The sequence below is a fragment of the Protomyctophum parallelum genome (genome assembly GCF_964188405.1).
Source record: "Protomyctophum parallelum genome assembly, chromosome: 22".
In the NCBI taxonomy this organism is placed as follows: Eukaryota; Metazoa; Chordata; class Actinopteri; order Myctophiformes; family Myctophidae; genus Protomyctophum; species Protomyctophum parallelum.
In genome coordinates, this window is record NC_139714.1 from 31,538,283 (window position 1) to 31,558,282 (window position 20,000).

General features: G+C 47.5%; 1 protein-coding gene across 1 annotated transcript in view; it reads left to right on the plus strand.

The window, feature by feature from the left end:
• The window catches only part of LOC310853124 (protein kinase C-binding protein NELL2-like), a gene marked incomplete at its 3' end in the record, with an annotated part of 135,135 nt that overhangs the window by 42,833 nt on the left and 72,302 nt on the right, over positions 1-20,000 (plus strand). Inside the window, exons 4-6 of the mRNA XM_083757363.1 lie at positions 4,578-4,751; positions 11,454-11,550; positions 11,912-11,984. Of these exons, the coding sequence (XP_083613489.1) occupies positions 4,578-4,751; positions 11,454-11,550; positions 11,912-11,984 (344 nt within the window). The remainder of the gene's footprint in view (positions 1-4,577; positions 4,752-11,453; positions 11,551-11,911; positions 11,985-20,000) is intronic.

The following is a 20,000-nucleotide window of genomic DNA, read 5'->3' on the forward strand; positions in this document are numbered from 1 at the left end:
GTACAGTACAACACTGACAGCAATATGTGTGGTGTGCTATTTCACTTCCTCCCTTCACCCTGTCTGTTCACTGGGCTGGAATACGTAGTCAGATTAATTTATTCAATTTTACTTCAAAGTTAAAATGTATTCCAAATGTTATTCATCAAAATATAGTTAAAGTAGGCCTACTTCATTGTGCAGACATTTCAACATTTCAACCGGTGAAAACTAAAAAAACTGACAATATGCAGTGGTGGAAAGTAACTAGTAAGTAAGTACATTTACTCAAGTACTGTACTTAAGTAAGATTTTGGCACAATTTTACTTTACTGGAGTATTTTCAAATTTTCAGTACTTTTACTTCTAACTCCACTATACATCTCAGACGGAGGTATTATGCGTTTTACTCTACTACAATTATTTAAAAACTTGAGTTACTACTTACTTTGTACATTTTGATATTACGAAACGACTTCAGAGTTCAGTGTACTTTGGCAATTTGAAATTTAAAATAGCTGATCTACAAGGCGTTGTTGTGAGCTGGTAGATCTGCTATTTATATTATAATTAGGATTCTAATTAGGATCTTATACATTTGAATACGTGTTGTGAAATGTTACCTCGTGCGCAATGAGTTTTACTTTTGGTACTTTTAAGTTCATATCGATTCCAATACTTTTATTTATTTTGAATGCCGAACTTGTACTTGTAAAAGACAAGCATATAGGGTTTCTTAATCAGACCCAGTGTGTGTCCAGTGGAAAACCTCGTATGAATCTGATCTCAGGTCAGAATGGGTAAAAGTAAAACATGTGAGTACTTCTTCCACCACTGACGGTATTATTATACGCCACCATGCAGCAAACAAAACAATCCCATGCGGCGTTCCCCTGCAGAGGCAAAGGAAGCAGCCGCTCCACTTCCTTCCTCCACTCCGCTCCGTCTGCTCCACACGTCTCTCTCGGTGACCCACATTTTCCTCTCCTCTCCATCACTCACCTGTCACTGCTCTCTCTCTCTCTCTCTCTCTCCCCCCTGTCAGTCTGGTCTCTCTCTCTCTCTCTCTCTCTCTCTCCCCTGTCAGTCTGGCATGTGCTGATGCCATTCGTTTTCCCGAGGAAACACCGGTGTATCCACTTTTTCAACGCTCCCATTATAGCAGAGTGTGTGTGTTCGCGGCGTCTGCCTGGATATTGATTCTCTGGGTTGTGACTGACACCCATGCTGACAGTTTTTACAGTAACTATTCCCTTGCGTACAGTGTGTGTGTGTGTGTGTGTGTGTGTGTGTGTGTGTGTGTGTGTGTGTGTGTGTGTGTGTGTGTGTGTGTGTGTGTGTGTGTGTGTGTGTGTGTGTGTGTGTGTGTGTGTGTGTGTGTGTGTGTGTGTGTGTGTGTGTGTGTGTGTGTGCACGGTATGCTTTACTGAAGCAGAGGACAGACCATAAATAAACTATCAAACAAATGGATATCAATTGAACAGATTAAAGCTGCATTATGTGACTTTGTTTTAGTTTGGTCCAATCTGTATGGTGGACTAGGCTATGTTACAGTTACAATGTAACTTATACAATCTGTATGGTGGACTAGGCTATGTTACAGTTACAATGTAACTTATACAATCTGTATGGTGGACTAGGCTATGTTACAGTTACAATGTAACTTATACAATCTGTATGGTGGACTAGGCTATGTTACAGTTACAATGTAACTTAATCTGTATGGTGGACTAGGCTATGTTACAGTTACAATGTAACTTAATCTGTATGGTGGACTAGGCTATGTTACAGTTACAATGTAATTTATACAATCTGTATGGTGGACTATAGGCTATGTTACAGTTACAATGTAATTTATACAATCTGTATGGTGGACTAGGCTATGTTACAGTTACAATGTAACTTATACAATCTGTATGGTGGACTAGGCTATGTTACAGTTACAATGTAACTTATACAATCTGTATGGTGGACTAGGCTATGTTACAGTTACAATGTAACTTATACAATCTGTATGGTGGACTATAGGCTATGTTACAGTTACAATGTAACTTATACAATCTGTATGGTGGACTAGGCTATGTTACAGTTACAATGTAACTTATACAATTAGGCTATGTTACAGTTACAATGTAACTTATACAATTGGGGTGCTTGTATTTTCTGTTCTCCCTGTTCTTCTATTGCAGTGGTTTTCAACCCTTTCCATATCAAGGTTCATTATTTATTAAGCATTTGAGCCACGGAACCACCATTTGATGACATTTAGCCTCTCAGACACAAAACGTAAATATGTTGTTGTCGTCGTTGGATAATATTTTGTCCACAATTCCATGCTGTAGTGTCATGTGACGTTGGTACCATAATAGGAGAGATAACAGGCAAATGTTGATCACAATTATTCTATATTCTATTTACTAGTAATGCAGATGTTTAACCCATTTTGGGCGGGCACCCATTTTGGGGTCAGCATCATGTCGTGCTTTAGCTATTGAAAAATAGCAGATCTACAAGCTCATATCGCGCCACCGAGTGGCGCGATACGAGCTTGTAGGTCTGCTATTTTAGAAAAATCGAAGAACGACTGACATTTTTATAATTTGATCTCAGGTCAGAATGGGTTAATCAGACCAGTGTGTGTCCAGTGGAAACCTTGTATGAATCTGATCTCAGGTCAGAATGGTTTAACAATAGCTCTTGAGAGTGTAAAATGAAACCAAATCGGGGTCTATAACCAAACCAACCATGGCCCAGTATTCAAATATGGGGGCGGGACAAAAAAGAATCAAACACTGAGAGGGACGAGACTAACATCCACGCAGTGATATTAGTCTGGCTACGCGAGGTTAGGTTTGAAAACCACTGTTCTATTGGGACATTTAGATCTTACCGCTATGTCTAGGTCAGACAAACTATAGTTTTCACACAGATTTTGACCTGTATACAATAGTGACCATATTCACTCCTACACGGCTGGCATGGGGTTTGACCTCTACATGGGGTCGGCATGGCGGAAATGCATCCAGACAGCGTCGGGACCAGGGGGGCAGTCAGACAGATATTTTGTGAAGCCTGAAACTCCTGAAAGTTCATATAATGGCCTGTTGTGGCGCTGTCATTGGACCCAGAAAAACCCATAGCCCCATAGAAGTCCATGTATTTGGGCCCAACTTCACCTAGACTGTATTACCTTAATAAACATGGTCATGAATACTTTCTGCTTCCAGTCACTAGTTTAAAGTCTCATTTCTAATGTCATAATATTCTTTTTGGAAAATTATGGTCCCATTTATTTAAAAAATGACCATAAAGTCGCGCATGTTCTGAGGGGCGTGGCTACCGTTACAGTCTATGATCGGGATTCCCCTCCCACTCGAGTCAAAATAAAAACCAACGGAGAAGAAGGGGGGAAGTCCCGCCTCGTGTCTGGGCCAGCCAATGGCCAGCTGGGCCAAAACGGAGCCAGCCAATGGCCAGCTGGGCCCAAACGGATCTAGAAAGATGGCGACTTACAGTGCAGGAATAACAGGCTTCATTTTACGACCATGTTAGACCCAGGGAACGCTTTGTCCATATTTCTTTACAGTCTATGGTCGGGACCCTTTTCTGGAGAGTCCGCACATCGCATCGTAGTATATAATAATATTCACGGAATTTTTAGAGACTCACACTGTTTTTAATCTTCAAGGACCCCCAGTTTGATATGCATTAGGGATTAGCCTTATTCGACACAATGTGCTATATCTCTGGGATAGTCCACACTGTAAAAGCCTCCGCTTCAATGTACAAACAAAATGTACACTCTCTGAGTTACAGACCCAGACCCAACCTTGAGAGCCAGTGCTGTAAATAAATGAAAATTAATGTCATGAAACCTTTAACCCATGCTGACCGGGCACCCATTTTGGTGTCGGCATCATGTTATGCTTTAGCTATTGAAAAATAGCAGATCTACAAGCTCATATCGCGCCACCGAGTGGCGCGCTACGAGCTTGTAGGTCTGCTATTTTTGAAAAATCGAAGAACGACTGACATTTTTAGAATCTGATCTCAGGTCAGAATGGGTTAATCAGACCAGTGTGTGTCCAGTGGAAACCTCGTATGAATCTGATCTCAGGTCATGGGTTAAACAAATGAAAGCTGCTGTTAGTGATATGATATCGCGTGTCAAAGTGCGGCTGCTAGAAAAGAAAAAGATATATATATAGGGAATTTTCTTTTCAAGGACTCTCCACAATCAGGATCGCATCGGACACAGAAATCATGCATGGGTCAGTCTCAGTCCGCACAAACGTCACGCGTAGCTTGGCCAATACCAGAAGCCGATTAAGAGGCACACACACGCGCACACACACACACACACACACACACACACACACACACACACACACACACACACACACACACACACACACACACACACACACACACACACACAGACAGACAGACAGACAGACAGACAGTTACAGAGATTCCTGAAATGTATACGATAAATAAACAATACCATGCAGTAGTTCCATCTCCTCCTGTGTGTGTGTGTGTGTGTGTGTGTGTGTGTGTGTGTGTGTGTGTGTGTGTATGTGCGTGTGTGCTGCTAGGTTCCTGGAGTTGGAGAGCAGTGGGCAGCGCAACGAGTTGCGTCTGCACTACCGCAGTGCCGAGCAGAGGTCCCGCACGGAGGTGTTCCCCTACAGCCTGGCCGACGACCGCTGGCACAAGCTGTCCGTGGCCGTCAGCGCACGCCACCTGGTGCTTCACGTGGACTGCAACAGGTGAGTGTGTGTGTGTGTGTGTGTGTGTGTGTCAGTGGCGTGCACAGACATTTAGAGGGGCAGGTGCTCAAGTGAAAAAAGGGCACCTTGTGCAGCACATTTTAGCTATTGAAAAATAGCAGATCTACAAGCTCATAGCGCGCCACCGAGTGGCGCGCTACGAGCTTGTAGGTCTGCTATTTATAATTGAAGAACCACTGACATAGAAACATAGCTTTAGATTGTGGGGGCCTAAATAATATAGAAGCGTTTTTATCAAGAATTGATCAATGTCACCATGGTCCACACACTACAAATTAAGAAATAAAATAAAATGTTTTTTTATTTTATTTTTTTAGCACATTGCCAAAAGAGCAGTGGGTGCTCTAGCACCCCCTAGTGTCTATATGTGCACGCCACTGGTGTGTGTGTGTGTGTGTGTGTGTGTGTGTGCGTGCGTACTTGCACTACTACAATGTGAGAGGACATCGTCCTGGTCCTCACAAGAGAAACGGTTGTTCTATTTCGTCCCTGCTGACCGCCAGAGGCGGTGCTTTAAGCACTGAATACGTCCCTTCGCGCATGCGCAGTCGAGTATTTTATACCAACAATGTCGGTTGACCCCGTGATGACCCGGAGTCGTCTATAACTTCCGGCAGTCATCCGGGGATCAGTCCCTAATTTCTTCTCGCTTTGCGCAAGTTGTACATAGCACAGAGTTCTACAGCAGAATTAAACTGCACGATAACAGAACTATTGCTTTGCTACTACTAAGTCGCCGGTAGTCCCGCGACCATTGTTGGTCGGAGCTGTGACGCGTGCGTTCGCCCTCCAGGGACTGCGACTTAATACTACTATTATTGTATCGTTTTCGAGTGGAGCTGGGCTTCACATCGTCTTCTTTCCCCGTGGGAACAAGGTAAGCAGACAACCCCTGTTCGCATAGGCTGCGTGCGCGCTGCTTCCCTGCAACACACACGGTTGCGTGCTACAAACGGCGACCTGAGCGTCCCGTTTTAGCACCCGTCAAAGTTGAACGGATAGCTCGTTCTCTTTGACAGCTTACGCTGTCTTGTTTTCCCACGAAGGCTGCGCCGCAGTGCTGGTGACGGCAAGCGTTAGCACTACCCGCTCCCAGCACGTGAGTCGACGCTAGTATTATTTGTTTACTACTTACCTATACTACTTATACTTATACTACTTATACTTATAAGTGTACTTATCTACTGCTATATTACTCTGCCTCTCTGAGCGAGTCTTTGCTGGCACTGGCCAGCTATATAGCACCGCCGCGTGCTACAAACGGCGACCTGAGCGTCCCGTTTAACACCCGTCAAAGTTGAACGGATAGCTCGTTCTCTTTGACAGCTTACGCTGTCTTGTTTTCCCACGAAGGCTGCGCCGCAGTGCTGGTGACGGCAAGCGTTAGCGCTACCCGCTCCCAGCACGTGAGTCGACGCTATTATTATTTGCTTACTACTTATACTTATACTACCTATACTTATACTACTTATAAGTGTACTTATTTACTGCTATATTACTCTGCCTCTCTGAATGAGTCTTTGCTGGCACTGGCCAGCTATATAGCACCACCGCGAGGTTACGTCAGTAACCCCGGTTATATGAATTGGCTTGACTGATTTAGTCACTTGTTCTCAAATAGTGTACTTTAATTTCGGCACAGAGCCATTGCCACTTTATAGGTTGGTTTTTCTGAAATTATATATATATAACTATATCATTATATATATATCATATATACTGGTCTCTGCTAGAGCACCCCTTACCTGGCATAGGCGGCGTGCGCGCCCCCTCCCTCCAGCTAAGCGGCCTTTAGCAGCTACAGTAGCTTCTACTGGCACAGGCAGCGTCCGCGCTCCCTTCCTACCAGTTTACGGCTCCACCCCTAGCGACCACTAGCGTCCGCGCTCTGGGCTACATCTGCGGGTTTCCAATGGACGAACCCCGCCACCACCTGTGCACCTCCTGCCAGGCTCCTCTGCGGCCAGAGGATGGGCATGACCTCTGCCCTGGGTGCCTTGGCCCCCAACATCTGAGGGAGGCACTCGGTGACAACCCATGTCACGTGGACGCAGGTGCGTCCAATCTCTCTCCCCGGTAATGAAGGCTAACAAAACCCTCCCCGGACAGAAGGTACGTTATCGTTTAAAGCGGCGCTATCCCCGCTAAACAGACGTTCATATGATATCATATACTTATCATGGCATAACCTCCTGTGTGTGGGTAAAGGCTGCGTTCGCGCCGCCTCCCTGCTCTGCATACGAGGTCTGTTCGACTGTGAACGCTAGCGCTTATTATAAGCGACTATAAGACTTGCCGAAGGATAAGAACACTGTCATATTACCTTCGTTTGTTAAACACGCTACTTTTTAAGCTTTGTTTAGCCCCTGCTGGTGATGGCAAGAGCCTTGCTGGCCAAAGCCATATACCGATATTGGCAGCATTCAAGCTTAACTGCTTTTGCGAATAGCTGTATTGCTGTTGTTATTATCAGCCCGGTACAGGAGCAGCTTCCTGCGTCCTCCCAGGGTATTGATGTTGCTACCAGTATAGTTTGTAGCAAAATAGTACTAACAGCTACTGGTGTACATAGCCTGTCTGGTTGTTAACCCAGCTGGCCCCCAGTAGTGGGCCTAGCTGAAGCTGCTACCAGTATGTCTGGAGCTCAAAGCTCCATTAACAGTTTTTTGCATATACAGTGGGTGCAACCTGGTTTGTTCCCACAGGTCAGATTAGTGCCCCTGGGTACCTGTAGGTCCTATTAGCCCAGCTGGTCCCCAGCACAGAGTATCTGGCGCTGCTGACAGCGTAGCTCACAGCTGCTACCAGTAGCTTAAAGTTAAAGCTGTGTATGAACAGGCTATAGCTTGTCTTGTTTTTTAGTAGCCTAGCTGGTCTCCAGCATAGCTCTCTAACTGGCGCTGCTACCTGTAGTTGTAGCCCAAGCGCTTATTATACTATTGAAGATAAAAAGCTATCTGTATATAGCATGCCTTACTGTTTGTTGGCCCAGCTGGTACAGGGCAGGCAGCGTATGCGCTCCGCTCCTCCAGCATACGGCCAGCTTGATGTTACTTACTACTAATCGTTTGTTAGCTCAAGCATTTATTAACAGCTATTGGTGTATAGCTTGTTATGTTCATTAGCTGCAGCTGATACAGGCAGCGTACGCGCTCCCTTCCTTCAGCAGGTGGCCCCTATCGGTGGAGCTATCGGTTGTAGCCTTTTCTCCAAAACTAGCTTGTGTCGGTTTATTTAACCGAACCTGGCTGGGGTAGGCAGCGGTAGCGCTCCCTCCTCCCAGCATGAATGCGTAGTAGTGCACACGTGACTAGTGTATTGGAAGTGTCTTTTGTTTCGCTCTGGACTAGCAAACATAAATAATAATGCACTGGAGTTTGGATAAGCGTCATAGTGCCGTGATAAACGGTCACATAGGAAACACTACAGCTGCTACATAGCAGCGTCCAAACCTTGACTGAAGGCTACTTTATTATCATAAATTATAAGTAAGCCTCCGCCGGGGGTACAGGTAGCGTAAAGCTCCCCTCCCCCACCGCGACCATGCAGGTCGCACAGTCTATCTAACAGCAACGTTTGTGTGCTGTTTCTATGATGCACTTTACATCTGGTTGAATCTCAAAGTGCTGCAATGAGCATTTGCATAAACGTAAATGCATATTCACATGCTGCGGCAGGTATAGCAGCATTCAGTTTTTCGATTAAGTCATTATATGCCGATCTAAGTTAAAGCCTCTGCTGGCACAGGCAGCGTACGCGCCCCCTCCCTGCAGCATATGGCCAACACCTAGCAAACCAGTAGCGTCCGCGCCCTGGGCTAGTTGGGACTGGTGTGCACCGGCCGGTCCAAAGGAACCGGTGCCACCACAACGGAGAGCACCCACTTTCGTACCTCGAAAGCCTCTGCTGGTACAGACAGCGTATGCGCTCCCTCAAGCATATGGCCAACACCTAGCAACCAGTAGCGTCCGCGCCCTGGGCTAGTTGGGACTTGTGTGCACCGGCCGGTCCAGAGTAACCGGTGCCACCACAATGGAGAGCTCCCACTTTTGTACCTCGTGTGAAGCTCTCCTTCAGCCGTGAGCCGACCTTGGTCCTGCCCCGTGTGCCAGGAGGAAAAGGTCTGACCGCTGACTACAGCAGATCCGAGAGGGCTCAGCTATCTGCAGAGTTGGCCCGCATGAGGGCCATGCTCACTTCAGATAACACCTAGGCACCTCGGAGGGTGCCGAAGCGCCTACCTCTCCGATGCCACAACTGACTCGAGGTTGATGTGCTCTCCCCGACAGCTTAAGCTACGCACTTCCATGACTATGAGGAAGATGCAGAAGGCGGTGCCTCCCAGGCATCAGAGCCGGCCTCCCACTTCTCAGCTCATGCGCATAGCCGTGGAACGCATACTAAAGCAGGCAGTCGGCTCCTCCAAGCGCCTTCTTCTTGCTGTCTTCGCCGTCCCCCACGCCTGTACCTGAGACAGCTACAGGCCTGCCGGGCGAACGATCAGGGCCCTCTCCCATCTCTATACCGATGGTGAAATCCTGGCAGCCCTGCCCTGATTGGGAAAAGTGTCCTGAGACAACCCGTTGCGACGTGACACTTTAATAGATTTGAACGCACAAGGCGATAAGGGCTGGCCTGGGTTACATGCCAGCCACCAAGCCTGTCATTGCATCCCTCATTGTGTTCCCCAACGAGGCCCGGCGGCAGAACGCTAGGTGACCTCGACCCCAGTGCAGGAGCACAGACAACCTGCTCACTGGGGCCTCCCGTTCACACTTAATAGTGGCAACGTTAATACTGGCTCAGTCACCTTTGGTGTGTCACTGGAGGCATTGGCGTCATGTCCTCAGAGCGTGGGCGGCTGATGTCCATCGTATCTCTAGCCCGTCGCCAAGTCGGGTTTTCACAGTCAAGCTTGACTGATGAGCCTAGGCCAACTCTCCGTAGTCTCCCTGAGGAGCCAGGAGCACTAGGTGGTTCAGCCAGGCGAGAATCGCCGGAGCGAACCATCCAGGGGGGGAAGACCAGGCTGCAGCTTGCAGGCCTACGACACATCCCGCCTCCCAAAGGGCCAAGCTCCAACATTGATGAAATCATCTTGACTGCCCTCGGAGCTCGCGTATCACCGCCGGCCCACACTAGAGGCCAGCGTGTTCCCTGGCGTCCCACGCAGGGACCTGACTGTGACTGTGACTTTCCGGGCTGTGCAGTGCCTTCTGACGCCAGCCCCCCATATCCGGCGGGTCAAAATGGCCATTATCAGCAACATGACGAGAGCCCTACTATCAGACCAGGAGTGATGTGTCCTCCTGCCCAAGGGCGCAACAGAGGCTGTATATCCTCAGTCACACTAAGGGAAGTCCGATCTACATACTTCCTCGTGACGCAAGACAGACGGGTGTCGACATGTCTTGAATCTGATGGGACCCAACAGGGTTATGAAGTTTATGCCAGTCTACTGGGCCGAACACGGCAATGTGCTGGAGCGGCAAGTGGTGCGCTCCGCTCTATAGCACACATTCTCATACTCATGGGACCTTAACCGGGTACTGGACGCCCTGTGCGGGCCTACCTTCGAACCCTTGGCACAGGCAGAGCTGAAGTGGGTGTCATGCAAGACAGCCCTTCTCCTGGCCATTACATCGGCAAAGCGTGTCAGTGAACTGCACGCTCTGTCAGTCAGCGAATCATGTCTGAGGTGGAACGCAGACGGCTCGGGGGTCACGCTGTGGCCAAACATAGCATTCCTCCCGAAGGTGCTGTCGCAGGCTCACCTCAACCGGCCTATCAGGCTGGCTCGATTCAACCCCCCACCTGGGGAGCTGACAGACAAACTGGAGCTGTTGTGCCCAGTCCGGGCCCTGAGAGCCTACATTGAAGCTACTGCACGCATCAGGCGAGCAGAGCAGCTGTTCTTTTGCCATAGTGGTGTGAACAAAGGCGGCGCTCCCTCCAAGCAGCGCCTGTCCCACTGGATTGTAGACACAATCAGCCACGCCTATGAGGCAAGTAACCTCCCCGTACCATCAGGGGTACGGTGCCACTCTACAAGGAGCATTTCCACATCATGGGCTGCCATGAGAGGGGTGCCCTTGGAGGACATTTGTGCCGCCGCCTCATGGGCTTCGGCAGGCACTTTCTCAAGGTACTACAGGGTGAATGTTGCCACTCCCCACCCAGTGGACGTGGCCCTCTTCCCCGAATCCTCCGGTTCTACCCTTTGAGGTCTGTAATCAGGATTCCTCGTGACTTGGCTGGTATAAGTCATTCAGTGCTTAAAGCACCGCCTCTGGCGGTCAGCAGGGACGAAATAGAACGATAGTTACGTATGTAACTACGGTTCTATGAGTCCTGAATGACCGCCAGAGGCACTCTTGTCACTCAGAATCCTCGTGTTCTCGCGAGAAGATTCTGTAGGGACTGATCCCCGGATGACTGCCGGAAGTTATAGACGACTCCGGGTCATCACGGGGTCAACCGACATTGTTGGTATAAAATACTCGACTGCGCATGCGCGAAGGGACGTATTCAGTGCTTAAAGCACCGCCTCTGGCGGTCATTCAGGACTCATAGAACCGTAGTTACATACGTAACTATCGTTTTATGGTTACAAAAGAAAAAATGGTGCGAGTGACGCAAATAAATAATGCTCAAAATGACTGCCTCTCTCTCTCTGTGTAGGATCTATGAGAGAGTGATAGACAGCCTGTGGATGGACATGCCCAATGAGACGTCGGTGTGGGTTGGCCAGAGGAACAAGGCCCATGGCTACTTCAAGGTATACAACGGACATTATTCAGTATACATAAAGTATATACACAGTGTACATAAACGCTCACACATGCTCGCGGCGTAGTGTATGTGAACAAATTCACCTGCATTCACCTGTGTGTGTGTGTGTGTGTGTGTGTGTGTGTGTGTGTGTGTGTGTGTGTGTGTGTGTGTGTGTGTGTGTGTGTGTGTGTGTGTGTGTGTGTGTGTGTGTGTGTGTGTGTGTGTGTGTGTGTGGGCGCGCGCATGCCACGTTCCTCTCCTTACCTCAATGCCCCTCTCTCTCTCTCTCTCTCTGTCTCTGTCTCTGTCTCTCTCTCTCTCTCTCTCTCTCTCTCTCTCTCTCTCTGTCTCTCTCCCCTCTGCAGGGCATAATGCAAGATGTGGAGATACTGCAAATGCCCCAAGGCTACATCACCCAGTGTCCAGATCTTAACCGCAGTAAGACCCTTTCATCTATGTTCTACTGTACACATTGTTTCACGCCATCAATATGTTTGACGGCATTGTTTTGGCTGAGAAATAATATACCCACTTTGCGTGGGTAGGAGTTGTTTTTATTTTTATTTTATTTTGCAAAACAGATTTGAATGCATTTTGACAAAGCAACATTTCCACTGTCTTTGTACCCACTAGCTAACAGCAGACATGACTCCTAAACTATACATAGATCAGTGATTCTCAGCCTTTTTAAACCCAAAGAAGCCCTGTTTGATATGCATTGATTAGGCTACGAATTTAACCCTCATTTGAAATGATTCTTTTTTGAGTGGAGCTGTTTGTTTTGAGCTCTTATGACATAAACTGTTTGCCAGCCAAGTCTATGGACATTAATGTTTGTTTTGGGCACTAATTGACGACGTAAGAAGATGTGGCCGCCAGTGACGGATTAACCCCTCTCAAGGCCCTGGCGCTTCACCAAATCAAAAGGCCCCTACTGATTCAGCCAATTCATTAATTAATTAATTAACATGCATGCATGCATGCGTTTAGCGCATATCCACTACTGCCTGCGCTGCCCGCTGACACAAGACACAGCAGCCAGCAGGCACTGCACTGGGCACAGCCTTTCAACTTCAGTCTCTGCTAAACTATCTGCAATTTCCCCGAAAAATAATTAGCCTATATCAGTATATCTACAAGCTCCATTAGCAGGCAGGTTTTGTCTAAATTGTCTTTGTGGCCAACAAATGTAGCTACATTTGCAAACAGTGCTGTTGACCATGTTGTTACATGGTCCATAACATGTGTGTTATGCCAACAGACAATGCCAATATGCTATATTAATATTAGAACGTTTTAAAGACAGATTAATTATTGACGACAATGCTGCAATGCAACCTGTGGGTCCAACGTCACTGAAAACTTTCATAATAGCAATTAAATTAATTTACTCACGAGTGCTGAAATCGTGAAATGGAGGATGTAAGAACACACAGTTGTTGACTGTATTAGAGCAGGGTAAATATGAAGTTTTGCGCCAAGGTCTTGTTTATATTCGTCTTTACATATGCTGTATGTTATTGTCGCAACAACACACGTTGGTCCGTCTGAGTGAGGGGGCGTTCCTGAGCAAGGGGGCTTCTGACGGCGTCGCTTACTCGGAACCCCCCCCCCCCCCCCCCCCTCCAGAAAACTGCTACAGAAACTCTCAGAGAAGACCAAAAACACTAGCGGGGGTTCCTATGTTGCGTTATATTTTTCGAAAGAAGCAACAGCTGTACCTATAGTCTCGTACCAGGCCCTGCAAGCTTCGGGCCCTGGCGCTTAAGCTCCACCTAGTTCCATTGTTAGTCCGGCTCTGGTGGCCGCCACTTCACACCAGTGTGTCTTTTCTTTTGTTAAACCTCTGGGACCCTAATCTACAATGTACAATCCTCAGTTAAAATTTTACCCCGAGAGTGTACAAATGTAACCCTTGCGGGTCCATTTGGTTCCATTTGTACAATTTCAGGGGACCCCAGCCAGGTATCACATCAAGGACCCCAGTGGGTACCCAGGGCCCATGTGGGAGGGGAGACATTTTTCCCAAGTACCCCCATGTGGCCATAGACAACAGCATAATGAAAGTCTGTGGGGTCCTTCAAACCACTATAGACAAACACAGCAGAGAGTCAACAATATTCCTGAAACTCACGCATCACTCCTATAGACCAGACACCAGCACAGCCAAATGGCCAATAGCTGTGTGAAAATGCTGGGAGTCAGTCAGCATGCATTGATTAAGTACTTTGGTCTGTGGACGTTGCTTTGAACAATAATTCCTGGCATCCTTCAAAATGTAAAGAAAAGAAAATAGATGGAAAAGTTTCACTTTCTATCACTGTTCTTTGGTGAGATGGCAACATTGATCTACCGCATACCTGGTGTGGTGTTTGTTCTCCACCTGTAACATACCTGGTGTGGTGTTTGTTCTCCAGCTGTAACATGCCTGGTGTGGTGTTTGTTCTCCACCTGTAACATGCCTGGTGTGGTGTTTGTTCTCCACCTGTAACATACCTGGTGTGGTGTTTGTTCTCCACCTGTAACATACCTGGTGTGGTGTTTGTTCTCCACCTGTAACATACCTGGTGTGGTGTTTGTTCTCCAGCTGTAACATGCCTGGTGTGGTGTTTGTTCTCCAGCTGTAACATACCTGGTGTGGTGTTTGTTCTCCACCTGTAACATACCTGGTGTGGTGTTTGTTCTCCACCTGTAACATACCTGGTGTGGTGTTTGTTCTCCACCTGTAACATGCCTGGTGTGGTGTTTGTTTCTCCACCTGTAACATGCCTGGTGTGGTGTTTGTTCTCCAGCTGTAACATACCTGGTGTGGTGTTTGTTCTCCACCTGTAACATGCCTGGTGTGGTGTTTGTTTCTCCACCTGTAACATGCCTGGTGTGGTGTTTGTTCTCCACCTGTAACATACCTGGTGTGGTGTTTGTTTCTCCACCTGTAACATACCTGGTGTGGTGTTTGTTTCTCCACCTGTAACATGCCTGGTGTGGTGTTTGTTTCTCCACCTGTAACATACCTGGTGTGGTGTTTGTTTCTCCACCTGTAACATGCCTGGTGTGGTGTTTGTTTCTCCACCTGTAACATACCTGGTGTGGTGTTTGTTTCTCCACCTGTAACATACCTGGTGTGGTGTTTGTTCTCCACCTGTAACATGCCTGGTGTGGTGTTTGTTTCTCCACCTGTAACATACCTGGTGTGGTGTTTGTTCTCCACCTGTAACATGCCTGGTGTGGTGTTTGTTCTCCACCTGTAACATGCCTGGTGTGGTGTTTGTTTCTCCACCTGTAACATACCTGGTGTGGTGTTTGTTTCTCCACCTGTAACATACCTGGTGTGGTGTTTGTTCTCCACCTGTAACATGCCTGGTGTGGTGTTTGTTCTCCACCTGTAACATGCCTGGTGTGGTGTTTGTTTCTCCACCTGTAACATGCCTGGTGTGGTGTTTGTTTCTCCACCTGTAACATACCTGGTGTGGTGTTTGTTTCTCCACCTGTAACATACCTGGTGTGGTGTTTGTTCTCCACCTGTAACATGCCTGGTGTGGTGTTTGTTCTCCAGCTGTAACATACCTGGTGTGGTGTTTGTTCTCCACCTGTAACATACCTGGTGTGGTGTTTGTTTCTCCACCTGTAACATACCTGGTGTGGTGTTTGTTTCTCCACCTGTAACATACCTGGTGTGGTGTTTGTTTCTCCACCTGTAACATACCTGGTGTGGTGTTTGTTTCTCCACCTGTAACATACCTGGTGTGGTGTTTGTTTCTCCACCTGTAACATACCTGGTGTGGTGTTTGTTCTCCAGCTGTAACATACCTGGTGTGGTGTTTGTTTCTCCACCTGTAACATACCTGGTGTGGTGTTTGTTCTCCAGCTGTAACATGCCTGGTGTGGTGTTTGTTCTCCACCTGTAACATGCCTGGTGTGGTGTTTGTTCTCCAGCTGTAACATACCTGGTGTGGTGTTTGTTTCTCCACCTGTAACATACCTGGTGTGGTGTTTGTTCTCCACCTGTAACATACCTGGTGTGGTGTTTGTTCTCCAGCTGTAACATACCTGGTGTGGTGTTTGTTTCTCCACCTGTAACATACCTGGTGTGGTGTTTGTTCTCCAGCTGTAACATACCTGGTGTGGTGTTTGTTCTCCACCTGTAACATACCTGGTGTGGTGTTTGTTCTCCACCTGTAACATACCTGGTGTGGTGTTTGTTCTCCACCTGTAACATGCCTGGTGTGGTGTTTGTTCTCCAGCTGTAACATGCCTGGTGTGGTGTTTGTTCTACACCTGTAACATACCTGGTGTGGTGTTTGTTCTCCAGCTGTAACATACCTGGTGTGGTGTTTGTTTCTCCACCTGTAACATGCCTGGTGTGGTGTTTGTTCTCCACCTGTAACATACCTGGTGTGGTGTTTGTTTCTCCACCTGTAACATGCCTGGTGTGGTGTTTGTTTCTCCACCTGTAACATGCCTGGTGTGGTGTTTGTTCTCCACCTGTAACATACCTGGTGTGGTGTTTGTTTCTCCACCTGTAACATGCCTGGTGTGGTGTTTGTTTCTCCACCTGTAACATACCTGGTGTGGTGTTTGTTTCTCCACCTGTAACATGCCTGGTGTGGTGTTTGTTCTCCACCTGTAACATACCTGGTGTGGTGTTTGTTTCTCCACCTGTAACATGCCTGGTGTGGTGTTTGTTTCTCCACCTGTAACATACCTGGTGTGGTGTTTGTTTCTCCACCTGTAACATACCTGGTGTGGTGTTTGTTCTCCACCTGTAACATGCCTGGTGTGGTGTTTGTTCTCCACCTGTAACATACCTGGTGTGGTGTTTGTTCTCCAGCTGTAACATGCCTGGTGTGGTGTTTGTTCTCCACCTGTAACATACCTGGTGTGGTGTTTGTTCTCCAGCTGTAACATACCTGGTGTGGTGTTTGTTTCTCCACCTGTAACATACCTGGTGTGGTGTTTGTTCTCCAGCTGTAACATACCTGGTGTGGTGTTTGTTCTCCACCTGTAACATACCTGGTGTGGTGTTTGTTCTCCACCTGTAACATGCCTGGTGTGGTGTTTGTTCTCCAGCTGTAACATGCCTGGTGTGGTGTTTGTTCTCCACCTGTAACATACCTGGTGTGGTGTTTGTTCTCCAGCTGTAACATACCTGGTGTGGTGTTTGTTTCTCCACCTGTAACATGCCTGGTGTGGTGTTTGTTCTCCACCTGTAACATACCTGGTGTGGTGTTTGTTTCTCCACCTGTAACATGCCTGGTGTGGTGTTTGTTTCTCCACCTGTAACATGCCTGGTGTGGTGTTTGTTCTCCACCTGTAACATACCTGGTGTGGTGTTTGTTTCTCCACCTGTAACATGCCTGGTGTGGTGTTTGTTTCTCCACCTGTAACATACCTGGTGTGGTGTTTGTTTCTCCACCTGTAACATGCCTGGTGTGGTGTTTGTTCTCCACCTGTAACATACCTGGTGTGGTGTTTGTTTCTCCACCTGTAACATGCCTGGTGTGGTGTTTGTTTCTCCACCTGTAACATACCTGGTGTGGTGTTTGTTTCTCCACCTGTAACATACCTGGTGTGGTGTTTGTTCTCCACCTGTAACATGCCTGGTGTGGTGTTTGTTCTCCACCTGTAACATACCTGGTGTGGTGTTTGTTCTCCACCTGTAACATGCCTGGTGTGGTGTTTGTTCTCCACCTGTAACATACCTGGTGTGGTGTTTGTTTCTCCACCTGTAACATACCTGGTGTGGTGTTTGTTTCTCCACCTGTAACATACCTGGTGTGGTGTTTGTTTCTCCACCTGTAACATACCTGGTGTGGTGTTTGTTTCTCCACCTGTAACATACCTGGTGTGGTGTTTGTTCTCCAGCTGTAACATACCTGGTGTGGTGTTTGTTTCTCCACCTGTAACATACCTGGTGTGGTGTTTGTTCTCCAGCTGTAACATGCCTGGTGTGGTGTTTGTTCTCCACCTGTAACATGCCTGGTGTGGTGTTTGTTCTCCAGCTGTAACATACCTGGTGTGGTGTTTGTTTCTCCACCTGTAACATACCTGGTGTGGTGTTTGTTCTCCACCTGTAACATGCCTGGTGTGGTGTTTGTTCTCCAGCTGTAACATGCCTGGTGTGGTGTTTGTTCTCCACCTGTAACATACCTGGTGTGGTGTTTGTTCTCCAGCTGTAACATACCTGGTGTGGTGTTTGTTTCTCCACCTGTAACATGCCTGGTGTGGTGTTTGTTCTCCACCTGTAACATACCTGGTGTGGTGTTTGTTTCTCCACCTGTAACATGCCTGGTGTGGTGTTTGTTTCTCCACCTGTAACATACCTGGTGTGGTGTTTGTTTCTCCACCTGTAACATGCCTGGTGTGGTGTTTGTTTCTCCACCTGTAACATACCTGGTGTGGTGTTTGTTTCTCCACCTGTAACATACCTGGTGTGGTGTTTGTTCTCCACCTGTAACATGCCTGGTGTGGTGTTTGTTTCTCCACCTGTAACATACCTGGTGTGGTGTTTGTTTCTCCACCTGTAACATACCTGGTGTGGTGTTTGTTCTCCACCTGTAACATACCTGGTGTGGTGTTTGTTCTCCACCTGTAACATACCTGGTGTGGTGTTTGTTCTCCACCTGTAACATGCCTGGTGTGGTGTTTGTTCTCCACCTGTAACATGCCTGGTGTGGTGTTTGTTCTCCACCTGTAACATACCTGGTGTGGTGTTTGTTCTCCACCTGTAACATGCCTGGTGTGGTGTTTGTTTCTCCAGCTGTAACATACCTGGTGTGGTGTTTGTTCTCCACCTGTAACATACCTGGTGTGGTGTTTGTTCTCCACCTGTAACATACCTGGTGTGGTGTTTGTTTCTCCAGCTGTAACATACCTGGTGTGGTGTTTGTTCTCCACATGTAACATACCTGGTGTGGTGTTTGTTCTCCACCTGTAACATGCCTGGTGTGGTGTTTGTTCTCCAGCTGTAACATACCTGGTGTGGTGTTTGTTCTCCAGCTGTAACATACCTGGTGTGGTGTTTGTTTCTCCACCTGTAACATGCCTGGTGTGGTGTTTGTTCTCCACCTGTAACATACCTGGTGTGGTGTTTGTTTCTCCACCTGTAACATGCCTGGTGTGGTGTTTGTTTCTCCACCTGTAACATACCTGGTGTGGTGTTTGTTTCTCCACCTGTAACATGCCTGGTGTGGTGTTTGTTCTCCAGCTGTAACATGCCTGGTGTGGTGTTTGTTCTCCACCTGTAACATACCTGGTGTGGTGTTTGTTCTCCACCTGTAACATACCTGGTGTGGTGTTTGTTCTCCAGCTGTAACATGCCTGGTGTGGTGTTTGTTCTCCACCTGTAACATACCTGGTGTGGTGTTTGTTTCTCCACCTGTAACATACCTGGTGTGGTGTTTGTTTCTCCACCTGTAACATACCTGGTGTGGTGTTTGTTTCTCCACCTGTAACATACCTGGTGTGGTGTTTGTTTCTCCACCTGTAACATACCTGGTGTGGTGTTTGTTCTCCACATGTAACATACCTGGTGTGGTGTTTGTTCTCCAGCTGTAACATACCTGGTGTGGTGTTTGTTCTCCAGCTGTAACATGCCTGGTGTGGTGTTTGTTCTCCACCTGTAACATGCCTGGTGTGGTGTTTGTTCTCCACCTGTAACATGCCTGGTGTGGTGTTTGTTCTCCACCTGTAACATGCCTGGTGTGGTGTTTGTTCTCCACCTGTAACATGCCTGGTGTGGTGTTTGTTCTCCAGCTGTAACATACCTGGTGTGGTGTTTGTTCTCCAGCTGTAACATACCTGGTGTGGTGTTTGTTTCTCCACCTGTAACATACCTGGTGTGGTGTTTGTTCTCCACATGTAACATACCTGGTGTGGTGTTTGTTCTCCAGCTGTAACATACCTGGTGTGGTGTTTGTTCTCCAGCTGTAACATGCCTGGTGTGGTGTTTGTTCTCCACCTGTAACATGCCTGGTGTGGTGTTTGTTCTCCAGCTGTAACATACCTGGTGTGGTGTTTGTTCTCCAGCTGTAACATACCTGGTGTGGTGTTTGTTCTCCACCTGTAACATACCTGGTGTGGTGTTTGTTCTCCAGCTGTAACATGCCTGGTGTGGTGTTTGTTCTCCACCTGTAACATGCCTGGTGTGGTGTTTGTTCTCCAGCTGTAACATACCTGGTGTGGTGTTTGTTCTCCAGCTGTAACATGCCTGGTGTGGTGTTTGTTCTCCAGCTGTAACATACCTGGTGTGGTGTTTGTTTCTCCACCTGTAACATACCTGGTGTGGTGTTTGTTCTCCAGCTGTAACATGCCTGGTGTGGTGTTTGTTCTCCACCTGTAACATGCCTGGTGTGGTGTTTGTTCTCCAGCTGTAACATACCTGGTGTGGTGTTTGTTTCTCCACCTGTAACATACCTGGTGTGGTGTTTGTTCTCCACCTGTAACATGCCTGGTGTG